This window comes from Gymnoscopelus braueri (assembly GCF_963280865.1).
Source record: "Gymnoscopelus braueri genome assembly, chromosome: 23".
Classification (NCBI taxonomy): Eukaryota; Metazoa; Chordata; class Actinopteri; order Myctophiformes; family Myctophidae; genus Gymnoscopelus; species Gymnoscopelus braueri.
In genome coordinates this window covers 19,018,962-19,045,470 of record NC_137625.1, presented here as the reverse complement: position 1 = coordinate 19,045,470, position 26,509 = coordinate 19,018,962, and the positions used below count along the sequence as shown (strand labels likewise).

Genomic DNA, 26,509 nt, shown 5'->3' with positions numbered 1-26,509 from the left:
CATTATGATGATGTCATCCTGTAGCTATCATTAGAACTTATGCCATGATAAATATATGATGGAAATTATGTTTGAATTAAAGTTTAAAATACTCATGATCAATTTAATTGAAATTGAGAAATACATTTCGTCCCTGGTTTATTTTAAATGATTAAACATGAATACAATAATAATGATAATAATAATAATGATTATAATCATTATAATAATAATAATTATTATAAAAATTGTAGAGTGATATCGGCCACTACTGGAAACACAAACAGCATTCTGTAATAGAATAGAATAGGATTTCTATTCCAAACAGTTACCATTACATTATAACCCATGACATGGCAATGAGTTTTACATTTATTAATTTATTTATATTGCAATACGGACAAAAAACAACAACGATTTTTTTTTAAATAACCAGTAGTGTAACTGACAGCTAGCATACTGTAGGCTACTTTCCCCAGTGATAGAATAAATTGCCTGCATAACTATCAAACGCACTTTTTCAAACGCATGACATATTGTGATGGCTCTCTGGTCTCTGGTCCATGGCGTGAACTCCTAACGCTCATGGACCAGTCCAGAGCTACAATTGTGACAAAGTGCATAAGACAAGTGATTTTATATTTATCAATAATTCTAAAAGTGGGGTCTAGGGGACCCCTCGGGGTTCTTTGAAGGGGTTCCAAATGGACCCTTACAGTACCCGTAAGGGCCTTATAGGGTCTGAGAGTGAAGGCCTACTAATTGAAGGATACAGGATAGGTGGGCACAAGAGACATCTGGGCATATATTATAAATATATTATATTTATATATAGGCCTGTTACCAATGGTGTAAAGTAACTAGGCTAAGTAAGTACATGTACTCAAGTACTGTAATTGGTACAATTTTTTACTCTACTGGAGTATTTCAAATTTTCAATACTTTTACTACTCCACTACACCTCAGAGACAAATATTGTAGGCTACTTTTACTTCAATTATTTGAAAACTTTAGTTACTAGTTACTTTGCATTATTATATTATAAAACATATATTAACCACTTTAGCCCTATATACATAGGCTAATTGAAAATAGCCGATCTACAAGCTCACAACAAAATCTGCTATTTTCAAACATTTTTGTATTTTTACTTTTTGTACTAAAAGTATATTTTGATGCCAATGCTTTTGTACTTTTACTCAAATAACATTTTGAACACAGGCCTTTTAATTGTAATAGAGTATTTCTACATTGTGGTATTGCTTCTTTTACTTAGTAAAATATCTGAGTAGCCTACTACTTTCCCCAGCAAAATGAGTTAATAGCATCACAATCATTTAAACCACTTTAAGTATTATTTATACTTTATAGCTATTCAAAAATAGCAGATCTACAAGCTCATAGCACGGCACCAAGTGCAGCGCTATGAGCTTGTAGATCTGCTATTTTTGAAAAGTCGTGGAAATGTGTGCAAATCTTTGAATATATATATATGTTTTAAGCGAACATTTGTACCTCAAATCTTTGCTTCTGTTCTGGGGGTCCCTGGAACAAAACATTTTTAGATGGGGGTCCGCGGCCAAATACCTATCATTTTGGGGGGGTCCCTGGCTTGACAAAAAGTTTGAACCACTGGTCTATAATGTCTGGCGCCTGTTGATTGGTCAATGTAAGTACCTGTGCTGTGCACCTGTTGTTGCGCTGCACTGCCACTTCCAGAGGAAACTTTCAGCTGATGTCCTCCAACTTTCAAAGTGGGTTGGACTAATATTCAGCCTACAGGGGAGTAAGACAAGTGCCTTTAGGAACTTTGAGGAAGGAAACTAAAAGCAGTTGAACAGCTCTAACCTCCACTAGGAGTGGAATGCACCGTGACCACCTACCCCGGAACCATATCCTCTTTAATGCACTTAGTTTTTCTGTTGCTGGAGTGAAATGACAGCAACGATCACTCAAAAACAAAAATAACAGGATCCGATCATGATGGGATTTGGCTCGTTTTAATAGCCCAATAATAAAATGGCGTCGCAGCAACAGGTAGAATTTTTGGAAATCGACGTGGAGGAGGGGGACAACATGTGTTCCGACGACGAGAGCGGAGTGTTTGTCAACTCCGTGTCGGATGGTTTCAGCGCCTTTCAGCAGTGGAGCTCAGATCAGTCGCCGAAGGACACATCATCATCCTCATCACCACCGCCGATCAGCCACTGCGTGCATCAGGCAGTGGAGGAAAAGGTAATTTTTTTTTTACTTAAGTAAAAGTAATACTGCAACGTAGAAATACTCTGTTACAAGTAAAAGTCCGGAATAAAAAAATCCTTGAGTATAAGTACAAAAGTTTTGGCATAAAAATGTACTTAAAGTACCAAAAGTAGAGAGTACTCCTTATGCAAAATGTCCCATTTTTTCAAATGTATACAAATCTGTATATCTGTATACAAACAGATCTGCAAGCTCACAATGCATCATAGCAAAGCATTGTGAGCTTGTAGATTGGCTATTTTCAAATGGCAGAAGTGGTTAATGAGTGTTTTGTATAATAATCTAAATCTACAAAATAACTACTAACTGAAGTTTTCAAATAATTGTAGTGTAGTAAAAAGTACAATATTTGCCTCTTGAGATGTAATGAAAAGTAAAAAGTACAGAAAATTGGAAATACTCCGGGAAAGTAAAAATACTTCAAAATTGTACTTAAGTACAATACTTGAGTAAATGTACTTAGTTACTTTACACCACTGCTGCGTGCCAACAGGTCCCCAACGGGCACGACACCACTGTTGCCAGCATGATGATGTGTGGCACCGACGACATGGTGGACTCATGGGGACGGATGATGGCCCCGCGCCCTTCTATAGTGGACTGTCTGCTGGTGGAACTGTATGACACCTACAGCGGCGGGACCAGGAGGAGTGTGGACAGTCTGGACAGCTCCACGGAGGCGTCCAGCTCAGAAGCCTTCCTGGGTCGCAGCAACACAGGCTCCAGCTTTCTGCAGGAGCTGCAGGAGAAGCACACCAGGAGACATCAGATGAACTACCTGGCCAAGAAAGGTGATGGATATGTGTGTGTGTGTATGTTCGTTCCAAGGCATGTGTTTATCATCTCTAAATGATTGTCAGCAGATTAACTACCTGGCCAAGAAAGGTGTGTGTGTGTGTGTGTGTGTGTGTGTGTTCTGTGTTCAATCGTTCCAAGGCATGTGTGTATCAGCTCAAAATGATTGTAGGTAGGTACTAGCCCAAGTCATTATAAATTGGTATAGTGATCTGTCATTCACTGTAAATTTCAAGCTATATAAGAAGAACAACAGAGTGCTACATATTTGTGTCTAATGGCGGAATAATTACGTGCATTCTTGTTGTATCATTAATCATGTATATGAACCATAGCTCCACACTGCTGCAAGTTGGGTTAGAATAGCTGTCTGTGGGGTCACCGGGTCATCAGGTCTAAGAAGACTAAACTATTTGAACGGTTTCACAAGCCAGACTGACAGTTGACCTTACAAGTAATTAGTTTACACACGCACACACACACACACACACAAGTTGTTGGTTGTGTGTTGACGGGACAATTGCAGCCTCTCCCACTTTGCGGTGGGTGGCACGTTCTCATTCATTCCCATTGTTTTCTTCTGCACCTTTGGAATCCTCCTGTTAAATAAACCTATTGTGTAGACCTGTGTGTCTTCACTGTTTGCCCTCCTACCACACACACACACACACACACACACACTACAGTAGATTGACATTTTGGTTCAGGATGCAACGGTTTACTCCAAGTCAAACGACACATGATCAGAACAAGGGATGTTAACAATGAATCGGCTGTTAATAATAAGTGTTGATAAGAATTTGCTCAATTATATTTCCAATTAAACAATTGAATGAATGGGGGGGATCTTGTCTGTTTGGAGGTTGTCAAACATATATACTCTATGAGTATATACTATACTCATATGACTATAAGGCTTAAGTGTTTAAAATGTCACGCACACATGTGGGGGGTTGCAGCTTTGTCAGATGTAAGAAGGGGGGGGCTCGAAGCAAAACTGTTTTGGGAACCACGGGTAATCAAGCCATTGATGTCATCATGGTTCTGCTTCTGTTTCTTCTGCTTGGAAGTTTTTAACAGTTTTGTCTGGCCTTAGACTTATCTGTAGTTTGTTGTTTCCTGCCAGACATGGCGTCCCAATTTTGGGGATTATAGGCAAAATCTTTCCGAAATCTTCCAAACATTTTCCAAATGTTAAAAAATAGTGAAAATAGCAGATCTACAAGCTCACAGCGCATCATGTTGTGAGTTTTTAGATCTGCTGCAATCGCTATTCATCATATGACCAAGTATATAGGGTGGTTAAAGAAGGTTGTATTTACATTTTATTTGTCGTATTCCTTGTAATGATTGTGTACACAAGGAAGTCTTTGACTGCAAAGTTTCCTTTGTCAGACATGTAATGGGGGTAAGGAAATGTAGATCAAATCCTCAGTGTTCAATTACCTCTGAGAATGTAAAAGTGGATTTGACTGTGGCATTGCACACCGTCTGGTTAATAGTTTTTGCTTGCCTGCAGCATGGGAAAGAGTTAGGTCTGCTCTAGACACTTTGATTACAGACAGTGTCTGGAGTTGAGACAACAGGACCCTAACCCAAACCACACACAGTTAAATCATCTATTTAACTCATACTCTCTCAGGTGTGTGTGTGTGTGTGTGTGTGTGGCAGGTATCTTCCTGGATATTTGCATGTGATTATCAAGTGAAGTGTCAGGCTGCATAATGCTGAACGTAGTATATTGTGATGTAAGCAACACAGCTGTAGCTATTGAGATTAATAATGAGTGTGTTCGATTTTGGTGTGTCACCAGTGCACGCCCACGGCTCTGGACACATCTAAATCTAACGCACCCATTATTCATTTTATTAGCTGCAGTTAGGTTGCTTATTTGCCTGCCTTTTTCTTTTGTTAAACTTAAAAAATAAATAAATTGGGGGCTTTTTATGCCTTTACTTTAGAGAGGGGTAGGGAAAGTAGGCTGACAGGAAATGGGGAGAGAGATGGGGGGGGTGACACGCAGCAACGCAGGGAACGGGAGTCGAACCCGCGACACGCTGTCAGGCTGGCGTTGCAGGGCTGCAACGCCCTGCAAGTCCAGTCACGGACCTGCAAGTCCGTGACGGTCCAGGGTGCCTGGACCGTCACGCTACGGCCCAGGCCTCTGCTGTAGTTTTTAACCTTAACTGGAAAATAAACTTCATGCCGTTTAATGTCTAATGTGGTCTGTCTGTCTGTCTGTCTCTGTCAATCTGTACCTGTTTAGATCCAGAGGAGCTGCGTTCGATCATCCAGGAAGTTAAATATCGCACAGGCCTGCAGTCGGCCAAGCTTCTCCGCCAGCTGCGGAGACGTGACCGGCTTCACCACAAACTCCAGAAGAACTATGACATCATCACTGCGTGCCTTCAAGCCGTTTCACAGAAACGACGTAAGGGGCTCTGTCTTGTGATCCAGCTACTTTTGGGATGTTTCTTTTTTTTTTAAATATCTGTTTATTGGGTTTTTTTACAGGCTTTTTTCTTCCTCCCATGTAAGGACTTCATTCGTAAACTTAAAATGTAGGCATGTATGTAATACATAGGTACCCCTCATTTCCCTCCCGTCCACCCGCTCACCCTCCCACCCACCCGCGCTTCCCAGATGCAGAGACAGTAATGCACAAAAAAAAAAAAAAAAAAAAAAAAGTAATACAAGAAAACAGTACAAAGAAAAACAGAAATATAAACAACCTTTCCTCTCTCCCTGCTTCCCCTCTTCTCCTCACCCCCCCCCCCCCTTTTTTTTTTTTTTTTTTCCTTCTTAAACATATTCAAGTAATCGGAAAATAAAGGGAAAGAAGAACAGACAAAAAGAAAGCACCAATAACACAATAGCAATGGTAATGATGATGCAGGTTAGGAAACAAATGACAATAACATTGCACACATTTTTTTCCCCTATTTCTTTCCCTCCTTTTTTCCTCTCTCTGTTCCTTAGAGGTATTTAGATAGCAGGAGTGGAATATGAAGAAGAGAAAATAGTAATAAAATAATAATAGTAATTTAAAGGTAAAAGGAAGGAGAAGAGAAAAGAGAAGAAGAGAGAAGAAGAAGAGCAAAGAAGAAGGGGGGGGACCGTGTGTGTGTGTGTGTGTGTGTGTGTGTGTGTGTGTGTGTGTGTGTGTGTGTGTGTGTGTGTGTGTGTGTGTGTGTGTGTGTGTGTGTGTGTGTGTGTGTGTGTGTGTGTGTGTGTGTGTGTGTGTGTGTGTGTGTGCGCAGGCACCAGTTCGCACGAACAATGCGTGAGCCTATGTTTTCACCATTCCCCAATTCAAATGTCGCTTTCCTCCGGAACCACTGTCAAGGTCCTTACGTAGTCCACAAAAGGCGTCCATGTTTGGTTATGAGATCTCAGAGATCCATTGAGTGAAAATCTGATCTTTTCAAGCTTGAGGTAGAATAGTACGTCCTTTATCCAACCGTTGTGTGTAGGTGCGGGTGGGAAAACTCGTTTCCATTTAAGGGGATGTTTCTTAGCTAAACCAACAGGTTTGACAAGATTGTCCCAAAGGGATGTTTTGTCCATTTGTTTCTATTCACCAACCAACCAATTTGTTGCAAGGTTTTGATCAAATCCCTTGTTGCTAGACACGGTGAATCAAAGAATGTTGGAGTGCAGTAGCAGACTTTTTCAGCTAAATCAGCTCAGCATCCTAGTGCTTGGAGAGGTCATATGGTAGTTTCCCCCATTTGGCTGACAATGTGTAGTAGTGTTATTTTTAGATTTAGATTTTAAACATTTCTCACTTATTAACACATTGGCTGCCAAAGACGCATATCTGCGTTCTAATTAATTTCTCGCCTGGCTGCCAAAGACGCAGATCTGCGTTCTAAAAAAAAAGAAAAACAAGTTTTTTTTTGTTCTTGTTTTTTGACCCAAAGAACAAGGAGATATGATTTATCGAAGATTTAAACTCCTATCCACTTCCTTTTTAACTTAAAACTTAAAAATTCTGTATCTCGGCTCCTGAGTACTTTTTTTTTCAATGAAAAATCTCTGGCAGTCTACAGCAAAAAATCTGAAATAATTCTGGCAGATTAGGTGACACACAGAATTAACTTAAAGCTTTTTAGTTATCAGATTATTCTCTATGCTCAAGGTCGTGAGACATGCAAAAGCCAGCGAGGGAAAAAGAGATGTTATCTCTCATTTTGTGAAGTCATTCTTGTCTAGCCATTGCTTTTTTGAATTCCATGATCTCTTTTAGAATACCATCTTTGTCATCATCTCTGCCCGGCCAGTGAGGGGCGGAGATTATGTTTTCGCCCCTTGTTTGTGTGTGAGTCTGGAGCTGGCAAACGGCTGGACAGATCAGCGCCAAACCTTTTGTGCACATACTGTAGTAGTAGAGGGTAGCACGGATCCGCACGGAACTGAAGACCCGAGCCCCGAACCGAGAACTGAGCCGGGTCGGGCCAATCTATTGACTTGTTTGTCGGGCACAGGTCGGATCCATTTCAATGAAATGGAAATGGATGGACCTGTGAGGATCCGACGACCAGCTCTTTTTATTATTATTATATTAATCTCTCTAACCTTTGGTTTTAAAATGAGACATGTGCATTGTAATTACGCTCCCAAATCCATATCGTCTGCTCTTGCATATTGAATGGGCCACGTTTAACCGAAACGCAGCCAATTTCAAGCGCACTGACTGCACTGCTGCTAAACACCATGGAGTTTTTTTAGCGAGGTGAAACGCAAACAAAAGCCACCGGGAAGATGCAAGTTGGAATGTCATCTGTGTGGAGCATGTTTATCGATATTATTTGCAGGGACGGGCGGTATAAAGTCGGCGAAAATGTTCTCTGTCTGTCTGCAACACAGAGCAAAGTGCACACCACAGCTGAAGCTCGTCTGTGATTACTCTGTTGGGTCGGGGGAGCAGGAGGTGACTGACACATGGCTAATCTGAATATAGTGATTTTAGCATTAACTGAGCATCGGGTCCAGTACGGGTATTGAGACCCGGCTGGACCGGGTCTAATACATTTGAAATATCCTCTGTCCCGTTTCGGACCAGGTCCACTTATCCACGGGTCCGTTTCGGACCGGGTCCAGTTATTTCGAATGTTTTCTCGGTCCGTTCGGACCGGTCCAATTATCCACGGGTCTGTTTCGGTTCGGGCCCCGTTTTTTTGGAACCGTGCTACCCTCTATATACTGGAGTGCCAATACGTTGATTGCAGTCGACCAATTGATCACAAAGGCTATGCAGGTACACATAGAGTAGATTGCGTGTCTTTCAAAATCCTCCTCCTCTGCCTCTTGAATAAAGGTGACTTGATGGATTGACATAAAGAGCAGCCTGTCTTCTGTACTCATGGCTTCTGTAGGCAAACCCACAATGCAAACCTTTGTTCTCAAAACTAGTGCGCAAACCAACGTCAATAGCAATCTTTTCTTTCAATACGTCCCATTCGAGAATTGAAGTTTATTTGCCTGACAGTAACGCTTACGCTACCTTCGCTACTCCTAAGAAATGTGGAGAGACACTTTGGAACGGCACAATTATGTGCATTTTCCACCTTGATTCCTTGGATCATGGCGCAACTCCCCATATAGGCCACCACCATTTATGCCTAACTATATTTTCTGGCATTTTGCATTTTCTTTTTGCCACAACTCATACAGACTTTGTCCAAATCTCTCATGTGATGGACATGTATTACAGAGTTTTGATTTTCCATACAGATTGGCTATAATTGGCTTCCAAGGTTTGCAGGAGGGGCCTATATGTAAACAAAATGCCCCAAAACATAAATACAGCGTTCTGACCCACAATTTGATTCAAATATTGAATTCACACAAAAGCTATTTCACTTAGACCCATAGCACCACAAATGCAACAAATGTCAGTGTTTATTGTAGAGACATGATGTCATGCAGTATAACACCATTTCCCCCCGCAGCTTCTTCGGGTCCTGACGGCTGCAACCCGTGACTTGCATAGTCCTGGGTAGGCCACCTGGCCTGGCGGAGTTATGCCCTCTACGGAGTGAAATAACAATTAACAAGCCACATAAAATTGACTGTCACACATTAATATTGAGTAAGGCCTACTACACAGTTTCCGAGGTGATTTTGATAACCCAAACCTGCTACCCTCATAATCCATATCTGTTCATAAAACAATATTGCGTGCTATTGTATAATTTGTGCTTACAGATATGGATGTACAATGTCAATCACAGCTTAGTTTCCATTCAAATTGGATCTGTAAACCTCAAGATCATGTTAATAGCTATAGATTTATGCTGAGATCTGCTAATTGTCTAATTGTCCTCCTTTGCAGCCATGTGGTTCGATTTTTTAAAACAAGTTGCGTAGACTCACAAACCAAAATGGGCAGCAATGTATGTGTCTACTGAATGCCCCCCTAGTGACAATAATAGTAGCCTAAATATCCATGAGCCTAATTGCTCCTCTCCTCCAAAAATGTCCTAATCACTACAGTGGTGGAAAAGGTACTCAAATGTAAGTAAAATAATCAATACAACATTGTAAAAACACTCTGTTACAAGCAAAAGTCTGTTATTTAAAATGCACTTGATATAAGTACAAAGGTTTTGGCATCAAATAGGCCTACTTATAGTTTTCAAACGTATAAAAAAAATGAAAATATATCTACAAGCTATTTTCAAATGGCTATGGGCTGCCGCTGAAGTGTGTTTTGTAATAATAATCCAAATATATAACGTAATATATAACGTAACTAGTAACTAAAGTTGTCAATTAATTGTAGTGGAGTGAAAGTAAAATATTTGCCTCTGAGATGTAGTGGAGAGTAGAGGTACATTTACTCAAAATTGTACTTAATAGTACTTGAGTAAATGTAGGCTACTTTACTTTACACCACTGATCACTTAATTGACTGTTGATGCTTAAAATCCTGTCCCAAAAAGCCTCTGTGGCAATATTCTTCAGTCAGTCTGAATGCATTGAGCAAGCTGAAAAATAAGTATTCCCATACTTGTTGCACAGCTCTCCTCTCCAGCACCATGCATTACCTCATCCTCCTCTATCTCCTCCCCGCATCTCTCTCCATCCCACCGCCTCCATATGCACCCTGCCTCGTCATGACGTTCAGAACGGAGCGTTTGCATCAACAGCAGGGCAGCAGCAGCACCATCGCCAGTGTGTTCTGCTCAGAGGGAAACCGATTAGCTTTTTGACGCTCACTTCGAATCATATTTAGGTAATCTAGAAGAGCGAGACGTTTAAATGTGGCGGCTTAATAAGAGAGCTGACGTTATTTTCCCATTAGATTGACGCGGCCATGCGGGGACGTGAAGAACGGAAGGCCTTATTTATTGTTTCTGGCAGCGTCGGCATGGGCAAAAGATTTGAGAGCTCTGCTACACAATAATCAATTCAACTGAGTCATTTCCCACGGAGCTATTGGAGGAGGCTGTCGTGCAGCCTTTTGCACATACAGTGGTATAGAGGGAAGAAGAGGTAGCCCATATTGCCTGAAACAACATTGAGTAAGCGGTGTAGGAGAAACAACGTACGGTACCATTGATGGGACATGAATGATCGAACAGGTTGACCCAGTACAGTAGAGATCATGAGGCAGGAGAGGTTCGTCTCTGCGGGGAGGAGGTCGAGGAATAAGCACCGCGCGCAGAGCTCGGGAGGGGTCGGTAACATCATCAGCAATGTGCTGAAGAAACGCAACGGGATCTCCAGGAGCGCACCCAGACTGCTGTGCACGTTAGAGCCAGGTGCGTGCGCGTGTGTGGTTTGTATAGCCTGACCATTGTAGGCTACGCTAGTATAGTTGCTAGTAGCCTATATACTGTGTGGAAGATGATGAGTTGTGATTTGTTCATTGGGTCCGTTTTTGGAACCGTTGCCCGAACGCCCGCAGGCTGCGCAGCGTCGTCTTTAGTAAAAAAAAAAAATACACTTTTGCCACTCACCAAAACAAAGACGGTTTTATGATGTTGAAAGCCTACTTTCCTTAGTGGGAACACTCGGAGCCCTCCACCTCACGTCTAAAATACACCTTTTGGCCAGAAAATAAAATATTTCACCGGATGGGAAAATGTTTTAGTTGCTCCACTGCGCCCCCTACAGATCTGGTCAATGGAAATGTTCTATTAACAAGATCTATAGGGGGCACTGTGGAATAACTTAATTTTTTTCCATCCGGTGAAATATGTTCTGTCATCACTGACAGACTATTTTCTGGCATTGCAGTATTATTTCATAATGTTTCTAGCATTTCACAGCTTTCTGTAGGCCCATATTTTTCTTTTGGGTTTATTTCGGTTCCCATGCATAAGTGCTTTTTGTGATTATATAGGATATTGCATAATTTGCATTAGTTCTACGACTTGAGTTGCAGTCATACCAAATCACGTTCTGTCATGGTATCGGGTCCATCGAGGTGCAATAGGTTTGCATTTCTGATGCGAATACAATCAAAATCCGATATTCAATATGCCAATTAAGTCTTGCTTATACTGCGGTCGAATGAAATGTTGATATTCTAGCTAGCCCCCAGTCTATTCGTTGGGGCGCTGTCCATTTGATTGTGGTGCTGAAGAGCAGTGGTGGAAAAAGTACTCGCATGTTTTATTTAACTTAAAGTATCAATACTGCAATGTAGAAGAAATACTCTGTTACAAGTAAAAGTCCGGAATTCAAAATGTAGGCTACTTGAGTAAAAGTACCAAAGTATTGGTATAACAATCTACAAGCTCACAATGCGACGCATTGTGCGCTTGTAGTTCGGCTATTTTCAAATGGCCGAAATGTAAATCGGGCTCGGTTGTATGTTTTGTAATAATGATCAAAATCTATAAAGTGACAAGTAACTAAAGTTTTCAAATAATTGTAGTGGAGTAAAAAGTACAATATTTGCCTCTGAGATGTAGTGGAGTATAGAAGTAAAAGTAGCCTACCGAAATTTTTAAATACTCCAGTGAAGTAAAAAATACCTCAAAATTGTACTTAAGTACAGTACTTGAGTAAATGTACTTAGTTACTGCAAACTAACTAGTCTGATAAAAACCGGAACTGTTTGGTCATATTGAGCAGACTTTCCCTCTGGTCTGCAGCTGGTTGTGAATGTGATCTGTGGAAAAGGAAGTAGGAGGGCTTTGTAGGTAATCCTTTAGGAGTAAACAGGCTCGGTGCTGCTGGGGGCAGAATGGCGCAGGACAAAGAGACAGAGACGGACCATGCAGGTGCTACTATTGTCTTTGATTGATTGATTGAATACTTTATTTAGCAGTTTGCTTAAAAAGGACAGAAAAGTACAACTTCCTATACAAAGGGATGCTAAAATAGGATTAAACCCAAGAAAGCGCTATGGGTTGTTTCCAATCGGTGTCCATGTGTATTCAATTCATCGAAAACGTCAAATTTTAGAGTAACTAGATTAGCAGTTTGTAAATCTATTCACTGTTGATGTGAAAGTGAGCTCAATCCACTAGAGACAACGACACGCACAGGCAGAGAGTGGGAGTGCGAGCGAAATGGCCGCATCCCAGTGTTTTTTTTTTTTTTTTTAGTTTTTTCCGTGTTTCCCTTTTTAAGTTTGGATCAAAAACGAATTTCCGTTTGGACGTTTAGCCTGTTTATCAAAATATTCAAATAAGTTCTGCTGTGAGATGATAAGTGTGTAAGAACGAATGTTTGACGCGATCAAATGACGATTCAGGACCACATGGAAAAGGACAGCGACATCTGCTTCACAGCCACAGGTCGTCTGGTGTTTGGCTAAACGAATTCTGACGAGAATAGGCCATGAATGAATGCGTGGTGGATATGATTTCAAGACCTTTCTCACTTTTCTCACATTTCTGTATGTTTTGCAGGAGTGGACACGAGGCTGAAGTTCACCATTGAACCCTCAGTGGGCAAGAATGGATTTCAACAGGTGAGATTTGTGGCTAAATAAAAAAATACATCTCGCTTAGTTCGGGAATTGGTGGGCTTGCATTGGGCTCAAATGAAATCATCTTGTGTAAAAAATGTTTTTGTAAAAATGGATTTCAAAATTGTGTTGGCAGTTTTCAGACTGTGACATTGCTTCACACACACACACACACACACACACACACACACACACACACACACACACACACACACACACACACACAGGCTTACTACATTTATTGTCTGTAGCCAAACATCTTTTTAAACTACCCAAACATGTTGTCATTGGATTTTGGAAGAATTTTTATTTAAAACCGGGATCATTAATTACTAAAAGTAACAAAATAAGGCTGTGTATTTTTGTATATCTACAGTGGAATGATGCTCTCAAGGCAGTGGCCAGGCTTGCAACTGGCATCCCAAAGGAATGGAGGAAGAGGGTAGGTCATCACACAAACGGTGCATACATACATATGTTTGAATGGGAACAAGGCTCTATTACTAATTGTTTATACGCTTTCCTCTTTTAGTAAACTGTATCTGTTACTCTTGGTACCTTTTTTTTATATGGCTAACATGGCACTCCTTTAAAGGTGCTATGGTCATAATTGCTTTATAAGCAATATAGTATAGAACAAAATTCACTTAAGTAAAAGTATCAATACTGCAATGTAGAAATACTCTGTTACAAGTAAAAGTCTGAAAATCAAAATTTACTCGAGTAAAAGAACAAAAGTACAAAAGTATTGGCATCAAAATATACTTAAAGTACCAAAAGTAAAAGTACTCATTATGCAGAATATCCCTTTTACAAGGGATCATATGTATAAAATGTATTAAAATCTTTTGAAAATAGATCCCGTTGAGCTTGTAGATCAGCTATTTTAAAATAGCCAAAGTTTAAATACTGTAGGACTGAAGTGGTTAATGTATGTTTTGTAATAATAATAAAAATGTACAAAGTAACTAGTAACTAATAATTGAAGTGCAGTAAAAGTACAATATTTGCCTCTGAGATATAGTGGAGTAAAAGTATAAAAAATTGGAAATACTATTCCGTATTGAGTAAATGTAATTAGTTGCTTTCCACCACTGTATATAACCTTTTAGAGCAGTCCTCATGTATCTCTTACCTTTCCCTTGCTCCAGGTATGGTTGACCTTAGCAGACCAATACCTCCACAGTATTTCTATAGACTGGGAGAAGACGCTTCGTTTTGCCTTTAATGAGCGCAGTAACCCGGACGATGACTCTCTGGGCATCCAGATCGTCAAGGTAACTAGAAGAATGCTGTTAATGTGAGTGGGTCAGATGGACACAGCGGGGGATGGGATGAGTTGTTATGTGTCGGGGGCAGGTCTCTCTCTCTCTCTCTCTCTCTTTGTGCTCAAGGCAGATGTTCTAGTCAGCATTTGCTAGTGTAGAAGCCTCAATATTCCAGTAGTTTCCCACTGCATACAGCAGGCATACAAATTAATAAAAGTAAGCAATCTAATCTCATATCTCTTATGAATTAGTGTTGACTGACTTGCTGCAAATCCACCAACAAACCTGTGTTTCTCAATTCAGGCTTCCTTGGAAAGGCCCTACTTTTGGGTTATGAATAGGGTTGGGAAGGTACCTTGGTTTTAGCACCAAGCGCAAAAACAAAAAAACAAACCACAGACTCGCAAACTAACAAACACAGACAGACGAGGCAATAACATACCTCCGTGTCTGCCATTCCAGCCTGCCAGCGGTAAATAGCGCTGCCCATAAGCACCTTCAAACAATGCATGGTCAGCTGAAACAATGGGTAAATGCGGGACAGCATGCCATAGAAACTATTTGCATTAGTTGCATTTTAAAATGATGTCTGTATAAAGTGCCCGTGGATGTTTTTGTCCTAACAGCCTAAGTAAACTGCAGTGTCCAGTGCAGGATGTTGACTTTGCATTGTGTGTCCGAATGGTGTGAGCCTCCATCATGGAAAACCTCACATGATCACATCTCTTTTCTGCTGCTCATGGAAAACCTCTTTTCTGCTCCGTCATGGAAAACCTCACATGATCACATCACTTTTCTGCTACTCAGTGACTCGGAACATCTGCTCAGTGACTCAGAGATTCAACCGAATAATGTTTGGGAGATAGAGAGCACACAAAAGAAGAGGGCGCACAAAAGAAGTTCTCTTTCCCTCTATGATGCTTTGTCCCTTTGACCCTGAATTTGATTCCAGAATAAAAGGAGATTAAACCGCTTCTCTCGCGCTTAATAGAAACCACATTTCATCTGATAACTGTGATGCTGCATTGCCCTTACCCCCACAGGACCTGCACAGGACAGGCTGTAGTTCCTACTGTGGCCAGGAAGGGGAGCAGGATAGGGTGGTGCTTAAAAGAGTGCTGTTGGCCTACGCTCGCTGGAATAAATCCGTAGGCTACTGCCAAGGATTCAACGTACTGGCTGCACTCATCCTGGAAGTGACAGAGGGCAATGAGAGTGATGCACTGAAAGTAGGTGCACAGACGCATTGTACAGAATCCACACACATATGCAGTACACTCTCTAAACACTTTTGACATGAGACATACTGTAAATCAGTGGTTCCTAAACTGTTGAGGGATTTTGTGACAACTACACATTGAAATACCTTACTGTATATACACCCGTACAAAACATTATAACCCCCCCCCCCTGTACTTTGTGGGCACTAATTTCACAGAACAGAGCAAATTCTATACCCTAATTTTGTTTTATTTGTGCAAAACGTTTTAAAACCACTGCTGTAAGCTACACTGTAGATTCTGCATTTCTTTAGGAAAATATGCAGTCATGAAATAACACTGCAGGTTATCATAAGGGTTTTGATGTACGTATAGTAACTTTGATGTACAGATAAACTAATGAGAGATACTGAGATGAATTTATTCCTTGCTTACTGTATTCAAAGTGAACAGATCATTTCTCAGAGCACCAGCTGAAGTCTGTCTCCTCTGTACAGGTGATGATCTATCTGATTGACAAGGTGTTGCCAGAGAGTTATTTTGCCAACAACTTGCGGGCCTTGTCAGGTAAATGCACACACGCACGCAAACCAACACTTCTTTTGTCAACTTGGAATGTGTAACAATGTGATACCTAACCTACCCCATCCCCTTTCCCACTTTATGACTCTTTCTTTCTGGCTTACTTTCTTTCTGGCTTTTGTTCTTTCTTTCTTGCTTGCAGTGGACATGGCAGTGTTCAGAGATCTCCTACGTCTGAAGCTGCCCAGACTGTCCCAGCACCTCCACCATCTGCAGAAGGCTGCCAACAAAGAGGCTGGAGGTGTGTGTGTGTGTGTGGATTGGAGAGGATTTATTTTTGTTAGTATTGTTGGGAAACTGGTTTACTGACTGGTGTTGCTTACTAGTTATAGGGAAATTACATTGTTTTGATCCATTTACTGGCTTGTCTTTCATGTCTTTCCTTAACCATTTAATTAGTGGTTTAGAACAGTGGTTCTCAAAAATAGCAGATCTACAAGCTCATTTATTTAACACAAATCTTCTTTTCTGTTTGGGGGGGGGGGTCCCTGGCAAAAAAACATTTTCAGATGGGTGGGTCTGCGGCCAAATACATATCTTTTTGGGGGTCCTTAGCACGAAAAAGTTTGATAACTACTGATTTAGAAGGCATTTTGTAGAATCTTAATGGGTTTAATGTAGTTTGAAACAAGAATATTAGCAAAATATGAAATGTCTTTCTTTCTTTCTTTCAGGCAACTACGAGCCTCCTCTGACCAACGTCTTCACTATGCAGTGGTTTCTGACCATGTTCGCCACCTGCCTGCCCTCTTCAACCGTGCTGAAGATCTGGGACTCTGTGTTCTTTGAGGGCTCTGAGGTCCTACTCAGGGTGGCCCTCGCTATCTGGGAGAGACTGGGAGAGTGAGTATCACCTTGTGTCTACGCTAGATTTGACTGGCACTAAACGTGTTCTTGAGAGGGCAGTTTTCAGGAAATGGAAAGAATAACCTGTGTGAATGGCAAAAATAGTACAAGCTCATGCAATGCAACAGGCCAAGGACCCCCTAGCTGAGAGAGAGATGAAGCAGGGACCCCCACTACATATTGTATAACATTGTGTTGCAGATTCAACCTTTTCACAGATTTCATAGATAGCTGGATTCATGTTTTCAGATGGTTAACCCTCAATATTTAGTGAACTTGACCGTTGGCTCTGTACTTGGTCTGCTCTTTTTCCCTCTACAAAATAGCCGATCTACAAGCTCACAACGGCTCGCAGCGCAAGGCGTTGTGAGCTTGTAGATCTGCTATTTTCGGCAGATGTTCCCCACCACACAAAGTTTTGGCGGACCCCCTGTAGTAACTCTGAGGACCCCCTGTTGAAGACCCCTGGCCTATTTTCACTACTGTCATACAACACCGTCATGTATAACATAGGGCATCAACTTATGAAAAAACTAAAAATAGAAATACTGAGATCCAAGCTTTCTGCCTGACAGAGACCATAACTTATTGTAAATATATTTTTGTCTCACTATAACATGTTTTTATCACTTATTTTTCTCTCTCACTCTTGTTTGCTCTCACACCCGTGTGTGTCTCTAGGAGGATAGAGTACTGTCAGACAGCGGATGAGTTCTACAGCACAATGGGCTGTCTCACTCAGGAGATGCTGGAACACAGCCGTATCAATCCCACTGATCTCATGCAGGTACAGTACACACACACACACACACACACACACACACACACTCACACTCACTCACACTCACACTCACACACTCACACACAATGAATGTCAGAGTAATAAAAGAGATACTTTTATTGATATGAGAAGCTTGGCCTCAAAATGATTCAAGATATGAAATGTTACAGACAGCACACATTTATAAGTATCTTATTCAATATTTTGTATACTTCCCCTGTGTACTGTCCATATTTTTACTCTGAATGTCAGTGCACACATGAAACTCCCCCATTATGCAAACATGATTCATCTCAGGATCAACATTGTTCGCTAACCACAAAAACATCTGCGCTCACAAACGTGCACTTTTTACATGCCAATCACATTCTAGTACAGACAAATTCTTAACTTGCATATGCATCGGTACAAGCAGTAACCTCTCCTCTCCTCTCCTGCCCACATCAGGAGGTGTATTCTATGGCGGTGTTCCCCTTCCCCCAGCTGGCTGAGTTGAGGGAGAAGTACACGTACAACATCACACCCTTCCCTACCTCAGTCAAATCCAGTGGAAGGTTGGTGTTATGGAAAGGTTTTATTCTGATAGTATTCTTGTACACTGTCCCATTCTGCACCACTACAACTCATCACATGTTTATTACAGAATAATTGTTATGGGCAGAAGTGAGACTAATTGCTTTTGTAGGGGAACAAAATACAAATTCAATGACAAGGATATTAGTTTTAGGTTATTTTGTATAATTGAAGCTAATGGTTAACGTTTTGAGGTGAAAACTCTGGTAGTTTGATTAAATGACTATTGGGTCAGGATTAGGTCAAGACAGTGGGTTTCTAAGGACCACTAATGGCATGAATACCTGCTTTTAGGCGTACTGTTTTGCTCATCTACACTGCAAGACAAAAGTCATTGATAGCACCACTGTAATGTTGCTTCCTACAAAATGCAAATTCATATGTTAATGTAGTCTTATCTAAAGCTACTATGTATATTGGGGATGTAAGCATACAGTAAGTCAGAGCATACACCACATGAATGAAACGGGCCCTTTCAACAATTGTGTTCAGATGCATTATTTTAGATTGCTTTTAGAAATCTTCTGTGGAAAGGAAACTACATTGCATTTCACAATTTTCAATTTGAGAAATGGACTAAAAAATATTAGGGTGAAAGAAGTTAAACCACAATGAATACACAAAACGACTAATCAGAAGCAATGACCACTGTCGGGTGGAAATCTTGCATGTCCAAAACCATTACTTTTCAGGATATGGGAAAAAAAATCTTGCGTTCCCAATGGATCCAATGTAGTTATTATTTAGTCACAAGCTCTTGTTAATACTTGTCATTGGTTAAATATTGATAAAACCCACAGATGGACATAACCACTTTCACTTTATCGGAAATAGCAAAAAGTTCAGATCTACAATCTTGTACAATAAGGTAATGCATTAATTTACGGGCGAAAAAACATATATACAAAACATATAAAGTTGAAATATGGAGATTTACAAGGCTTCTGCCCAACACCAATGATATGTTTTACATACATGTGATGAAGATAAAGATGTTACTGTGGTCAATTGAGTGATGATGATGATGATGATGATGGTGTTGTTCCAGTGGTGGCTTGGGCAGCTGGGAAAGTGATGATGATGCTGACATGGATGATGAAGATGCTGTGGTGACAGCCCTCGGGTGTCTGGGGCCCTTAGGGGGTCTGCTGGCCCCCGAGCTGCAGAGATACCAGAGACACCTCAAAGGTCAGTGCGCACAAACACACACACACACATACTATATAGTCTCGCGTAGCCAGATGATTGGAGATCGCCCTCTAACACTATGCCTTGTGCGATCTATAACAAAACAATGTGAAGAGGAAAACATTATAATAGCCGCGCTGCAGGGCCAATACAGAGACTTGAAGATGGTCCTTCATATTGGGATGGTGATATGATGGGTTTCCAAAGCAGTAGGTTTGTTAGCAGCCGTTTGCTCCACTGTTCTAGGCTCTACATTTGAATTTAGAATAACCAAATACCTCCTTATTGATACATGCTCACAATTTGTGAGTGTTTAGATCAAACATTTTAGCATCTTGCATTTTTGCATTATTATTTCTTTACATTTTTTAAAGTAAAAAGAGTGATTTAAATCCAGAAAACATAAGGCATATAAAGATGTGCAAAACCCCAGACGATATCTAGTCTCATATCACTATGGATATAAAATCAATATATTGCCCAGACATAGGTTCAATCCCAACAACAGACAGTGTTTCCAACAACATGGACTCTGTTGCCTCTAGTTTGAATGTAGTAAACATGTTGCTCTTGCCCAGCACTTCAAATATTGAGTCTAAATTGTTACTCTGGATGTGGCATTCCTGACGTGGGTGTGTCAGCAATATTCTGCTGACAATAATGTCAGTTTGCCTCATTACAGTCATATCTAAATGTCAAATTATTACAGCCCTCCTCCCCTTTATTTGGGGATAAGTCTTTATACTTAGACTGGATAGGACACACATCCAGGGAAGGAATGGCTGAATTACATGTTATAAAAGTCAGTGTTCTTGTTGGGTTGTGCCTTTTTCAATAGGTCTACCTTTTCAGTATGCCAGGTGTACTGAGTCATTAATGGTTGTGCCTTGTAACTAGAGGCCAATGTGCCTTTACTACGTACATTTGCATTCACTGTGGCTGACTCCAGAAAGCAGTGTGTTAGTGACTATTGTAAAGTCTACTTGGCAGGATAGGATTTTGTAGTTGTGGGTTAATTGTCAGAGGTTGAATGTGGGCCTAGTGGAAATCATGATACGGCAGCAAAGTGTTCTAGATGTTCTAATGCCCCAGATCTTTCAGTTCCTGCCCTGATTCTGTCCTGTCTTAGCCTGGTAAACCCTCCCTCCGGAAATCTCAATTCCATTTCATTTCAGGAGTGAGTCTGGCCTGATCCGCCTGTCTGCAATATTGGCTGTGCTGGAGTTGGGCGGGAGTAATACCGTTGACTGACAACCCCTTCAGCCAATGATAATTTTTCCCCTTCAGCCAATCAGCAGTTCACCAGTCTTAATGTGACGCGACGGGACTTTTGAGACAGCCATACCCAAAATGGGTTGCCTTTTTCGGGTACAATGGTGTCACTGCCCGCCCCTACCGGTTCTCTAATTATTATTTTTTTAATAGGCTTTGTCATGATTAATTGACCACATATATGAAGTTAAACAACTAAATTCTATCCAAACGATATCTTATAAGTAAATTCCGTGCCTCAAAATAGAAGTTAGAGAGCTTTTTGAAGTAAAAAAATAGCGGAGAATTGGCCGCACAAGAAAAAGATGGCTGCCGTTCATGTTTTGGGCTCACTCGAACTCGCCACCTGATTGGCCAACGTAAGCTGTCAATCACAGAACAATGAGCGACGACGCTGATAGGCGCGGCCGTTTGGCATACACAGCCAATATTGCAGAGAGGCGGTTCATGCCAGACTCACTCCAGGAATCAAATAGAATTGAGATTTCCGGAGGGAGGGTTTACCAGGCTAGTCCTGTCTGGCCCAGTAAGTACACTGTGTCTCTGTTGTGTTTCCTCCAGACAAATCCCCACTTCCTTCTTCAACAATCTCTTCCTGACAAACGGGGAAAGAGCCAATCAGGCCAAGACATTGGATAAAAACATAGTCAGTGCTCTGACACACTTGTCATCAGGCTCTGGCAAGGAGCAACTCATTTCTAAACTTTCAAATGATTGGTTGTTAATTTTATGATTTAATCAATTCATTTAATTGTATAGTCATCCTTCAAAAGGGCAACATTGCTCAGACATTCGTTACAAATATCAATATATTTAGAGGCCCCTTGTACTGTATTCACAACGATCGTACAACATCTCTATTCTGAGCATGTCATAATATAGCAGATCTACAAGCTCACAACGCCTAACGGTTGAAATGAAAAGGGTTGACAACCACTGGTTTAGAGTAAAACCATAGACCCATTTGGAGTTTCATCGTGATATGGGATTCTGATTAACGGGTGCAGACAGCAGGATGACCCTAAGCCTCTCTCCATTGTTTCCCTTGTTTTTCTTCCTGCAGACCAGCGTGGTGAACAGGGCAACATGGCGGAGTTGAGCCCAGGAGCGGTGGGTGCTGGGGGAGGGCTTGGGGGAGTGGGTGGGGGTAGGGCGGAGCACCAAGCGGCCATCAACAGCATGATGATGGAGAGGATGAGCACGGACATAAATGCCCTGAAAAAGCAGTACGTCCGCATCAAGAGACGGCAGCAGCAACAGGCTATGCAGCTTTACATACGCACGGGTAAGGATATGAAGCAAGGACACACACACACACACACACACACACACACACACACACACACACACACACACACACACACACACACACACACACACACACACACACACACACACACACACACACACACACACACACACACACACACACACTCTCACTCTTACACTTATTTTAATGAATAAAATGCTATTTAACCACACACACACACACACACACACACTCTCACTCTTACACTTATTTTAATGAATAAAAGGCTATTTAACCAATCTGTATGGTAGGTAGAGTATATTAATACAATATAACTAGCACAGCTGCAGTGGTTGGCGGTGGACTCCATACTCTTCCATTGAAACCTTCTGGTTGACAATGTCAAAGTTATTTGAAGCAGATGGCGCATACATTTTAAACATTAGATGCGCTGTCATCTTTATTGGAGTTTGGACGTTGATGCAATTACCTCTCCATCGAGAGAGCGACAACGAACATAGAGTAAAACGTATGGATTGCAGCTTTAAGTAAACTGTCCATTGGTTTGCATTGGATTTGTCCCAGTCATTTTGTTTTCCCTTCAGAGATGCATACACACTTGTGCATACACGCACACATAACAAAGACACATGTGTGACTGTTGGTATGTGACTCTTAGGATCTGAACTTGGATTGACCACAACCTCACGGGTTTCTCAGGACACCTCCACCAAAACTAACAATGGTACCGCCAACCGTAGCAATAACCACACTGGGGCCGAACCAATCACGAAAGGGGGAGGGGTGTGTTTTTTGGACTGATGTGACGGTGTCCGTTATTGATTTATTGGTGTTTGAATGAATGCAATCATAGTGTTTTCACAAGTTAATGACTACAGATGTTTTAAAAATAGATACATTCATATTATTGAAATCTTTATTTTAATTTTATGCTGATCTCGCTGTGTTGCCCAAAGCATTGTGCTTGAACAAACCGAAGAAGAAAAAAAAATTAGCTTTATTTAGAAAGTGAAAGCAGCTTGTTTATTTATATACAGGGAATTGGCTGACATAAAAAAAATAAAAATACAGGCAATACAAAAAAAATATTCAGAGACAGATGTTATGGATGTTACAGCCTTACATTAAAAGTGGTGATGGTTATGAAGCCTAGTGGGTGTAAGTGGTGATGGTTATGAAGCCTAGCTAGGGTAAGTGGTAATGGTTATGAAGCCTAGTGGGTGTAAGTGGTGATGGTTATGAAGCCTAGTGGGTGTAAGTGGTGATTGTTATGAAGCCTAGTGGGTGTAAGTGGTGATGGTTATGAAGCCTAGTGGCTAAGTGGTGATGGTTATTATGACGCCTAACTGGTGATGGTTTTGGGGGCGACACGCATGCGATGCGATGTGTCACGTGTGTGTGTGCCTTGTCTCTAACCGTTTCATTCTACCGTTGTCTCCTCCAGATAAATGTCCTGCCACCAGTGTCCTGGCCTCTCAGCTCAACCCCTCCACTCCAGTGGTCAACCACCTTCTCCTCGGCCGGAAGCCACGTGGGGGCCCCCGGGGCTGCAAGCTCCCTGGGGCCCGTCCCGCCTCTCTGCCCCAGTCCCCTGCCTCCCCGGCCAGGCACCACTCCCACGGCTCTGTAGGTGACGTGGCCTCCCCCTGGCGCACGCACGTTCGCGTCCAACGCAGGAACCTGGCACGGGCCCGCGCGCACCTGGGCCTCGACGATTCCGAGGAGAGGGAGGAGGAAGAGGAGGGAGGCGGAGGAAAGATGGAGGGAATAGAGAGAAGAGAGGATGGAGGAGGAGAAGGAGAAGAAGAGAGGAGGAGCGAGGAGGAAAGCGATGGAGAGGCTGACGAAAAGACGAGTGAATCCCATGTGTGTCCTCCTCCGGACCCTGTGGACGACGCGGATGTGAGCGAGATGAAGGGCATCATGGGAGAGGTGGAGGAGCAACTGGCCTCCTTGGAGCTGGATGCGGCCGGAGCCGCCGTGAAGCCAAACCCGGACGCACGACCCAGCGCCACCGACTCCACGCCCACTACGCCGCCACTGGAATGCCACCCAGAGGCTAAATGTGAAGCAGCTGTTCCCATTCTTCCCCCACCGCCGTCATCACGCCATCGGAGAGAGTCCGACTGTTCAAGTTCTGGCTCCGTCCCTCGTCCCCCTCCTCCTCACCGATCCACCTCCCCGCTCCCTGAGTCCCTCCTCCATCACCCTGCCTCTCCCATCCCCTCGTCTGACCCCGCCTTTAACCCCAAACCCCACCTCCCCTCCTCGCCTTCAGCCCCGAACATCTCCTCCCCGCTCTACATCTCCTCCCCGCTCTCTCCCTCCACCGTCTCCTCCACCTCGCCGCCCTCCTCCTTTCATATGACCTCCTCCCCCTCCACTCCCTCGCTCTCCTCTCTCCCCTCGTCCTCCGGGCCTCACGTCCCCCTGCCCTCCTCCCCGTCCACCCCCGCCCTCTCCTCCTCCGCTACCAAGCAGGCTGCCGCCTTCTCGCCATTCCCTTCGGTCAAGCAGCCCAGGAAGTCGGCGGCGGCCAGGAACCTGGGCTTGTACGGCCCCACGTCCCGAACGCCCACCGTCCACTTCCCGCAGCTCAACCTCAACCTCAACCGCAGTGTCACTACCACCACCACCAGGAGGCGATGAGGAACTCCCCATGTCAGTTACTGAGCCACGCGGTGTAGTCGTAGGACACGCATGGTTGTTGTGTGGTGTGTTGTTCTAGAGTGCCACCATGTTGCCTGCCCTGCCACAAAAACACAACAAATGTTAGTTCTTATACTTTGTGCCACAGTTCCCACATGAGTTGCACCCCCCTCTCCTTGAAGACTGCGTGACCTTGTATGATCTATGATATTAGGTTCAATGTCATTTGCTCAATGTTGGGTCACAACTTAATGACATGATACAATGTACACAGTACAATTCTCAGTCTTTATTTAATTCTGAGAATGTAAAAATGTACTTAAATTATGTCAGTGAGGATTTTACAGTACACGAGACATGTCTCAAACACTGGTAAATGGGAATATAATAATATTATAAGAAACCATGTTTAACTCTTTAAAGCAGCCTATTGCAGACCCCCCTTGGCTCTAATAGAGAAACATTCAGAACATAAAGGCTCTTTTGATGAGTATAGATACATTTCTATTGGACCCAGGTTTGAAATAGTCTCCTAGACAGGTGTTGGATAAGGACAAAAAGCCATCAATAAGACTTTGGTGCCAAGATGTTCAAAACCGACTGAAGAAACTGGGCATAAGGACTTCTGTCAATGGAAGAATGCATTTATTTTATTATAATTATTATTATTTTGACCCATTAGCATCCTTGAAATCTGCCCCAAAGTCCAGATCGCACATTCATCCTGTGGTCTTCTGTATCTGAAAGAAAACCTCTTAAAGTCACTGTTCTATTGAAGCACTTGTCCGGTTTAAGGACTTAAGGTCTGTGTAGTGTATGTACTGTTTAATCCTAAGTGGTCTGCTTATCTGTCTGCCTGTCTGTGTGTCTGTCTCAAGTATTGAACACACAAGGAATGTAATGTACTGGCCAGTAATTTAAGATGCTGTAAATAGAACTAATCTGAGAGCAGCTCAACCGTCAAGCCATAGTGCTTTGTGTGTATGGGCCCTGAAATATAAATGCATAATATATAAACTACATTAATTTATCATCCCAGTGCTAAAAGTAAAACGAAAGAAATGATCATGATGTACAGAGCCATAGAGTTCTAGAGCAGAATTATGGAACCATCATTCCACTGGGATCGAATTTGGCCAATTTGGTCTTGCCTCAAGACTCCCAGCTGGTTTTGAGACTACAGTAAATCACCAGGTGTCCTTGACCCTGTTCACAATATTGTTTTATTTCCATGTCAACACAATCTTCATGCCCTATGTATGGCAAGCATTTGCCACTTAGTGGCCAAATGACTACTCAAAGCACAGTGATGACCACCACATCACTAAACATCAATTTGATTATGCATAATATCGGTCTGTATTAGCCTCTTTCAACTTGGTGTCCCTATTTTGGGCATGTCATTAAAGGTAAAGATTTTCAAAAAGTTTCAAAACTTAAATAGCGGAGATGGCTAATCTACAAACTCACAAAACATTGCATCATGACGCCTTGTGAGCTTCTAGATGGGTGGTTAAGCATTGCTGCTGGTTCTTAACGTGTACATTAATAATGAACTCTCCCGAGCTGCAGTGCTACTGTATGATAGCTTTGTGAGAAAACACAGTGTCTGTTATTTATCACTAACCATATTGTATAATTGATGTCAGACAATATTTGTCAATCCAACAACTGAACATCATAAAACCTCTGGCGTCTAAGACACACAGAAAATATGTTACAAATTTGTTCAGTTTCAACATTTCAGTTGAAAGCACCTGTGTGTCTGTGTGAATGACTCCACATTAATATGTTTTGATAAAGAAGTCATGTTAGACCAAATTATTCTTGGTTAACCTGGAATGACGGCACAACGGCACTCTAAATAAAATAACCTTGAGGAAAACAAGATAA

General features: G+C 42.0%; 1 protein-coding gene across 2 annotated transcripts; it reads left to right on the top strand.

Moving 5' to 3' along the window:
• The first annotated feature begins 1,766 nt into the window (after window positions 1–1,766).
• On the top strand, window positions 1,767–26,509 carry tbc1d30 (TBC1 domain family, member 30). 2 transcript variants are annotated; one of them, XM_080421647.1, is made up of 16 exons: window positions 1,767–2,214; window positions 2,735–3,032; window positions 5,303–5,467; window positions 12,909–12,970; window positions 13,344–13,409; window positions 14,119–14,244; window positions 15,279–15,464; window positions 15,953–16,022; window positions 16,180–16,278; window positions 16,712–16,880; window positions 17,565–17,670; window positions 18,112–18,218; window positions 19,286–19,425; window positions 21,761–21,982; window positions 22,626–22,691; window positions 23,412–26,509. In XM_080421647.1, the coding sequence occupies exons 1-16, from the start codon at window positions 1,999–2,001 to the stop codon at window positions 24,614–24,616; spliced, it is 3,303 nt and encodes a 1,100-aa protein (XP_080277773.1). In that variant the 5' UTR covers window positions 1,767–1,998; the 3' UTR covers window positions 24,617–26,509. The 2 variants fall into 2 exon arrangements, with proteins under 2 accessions (XP_080277773.1, XP_080277774.1); XM_080421648.1 differs by lacking the exon at window positions 22,626–22,691.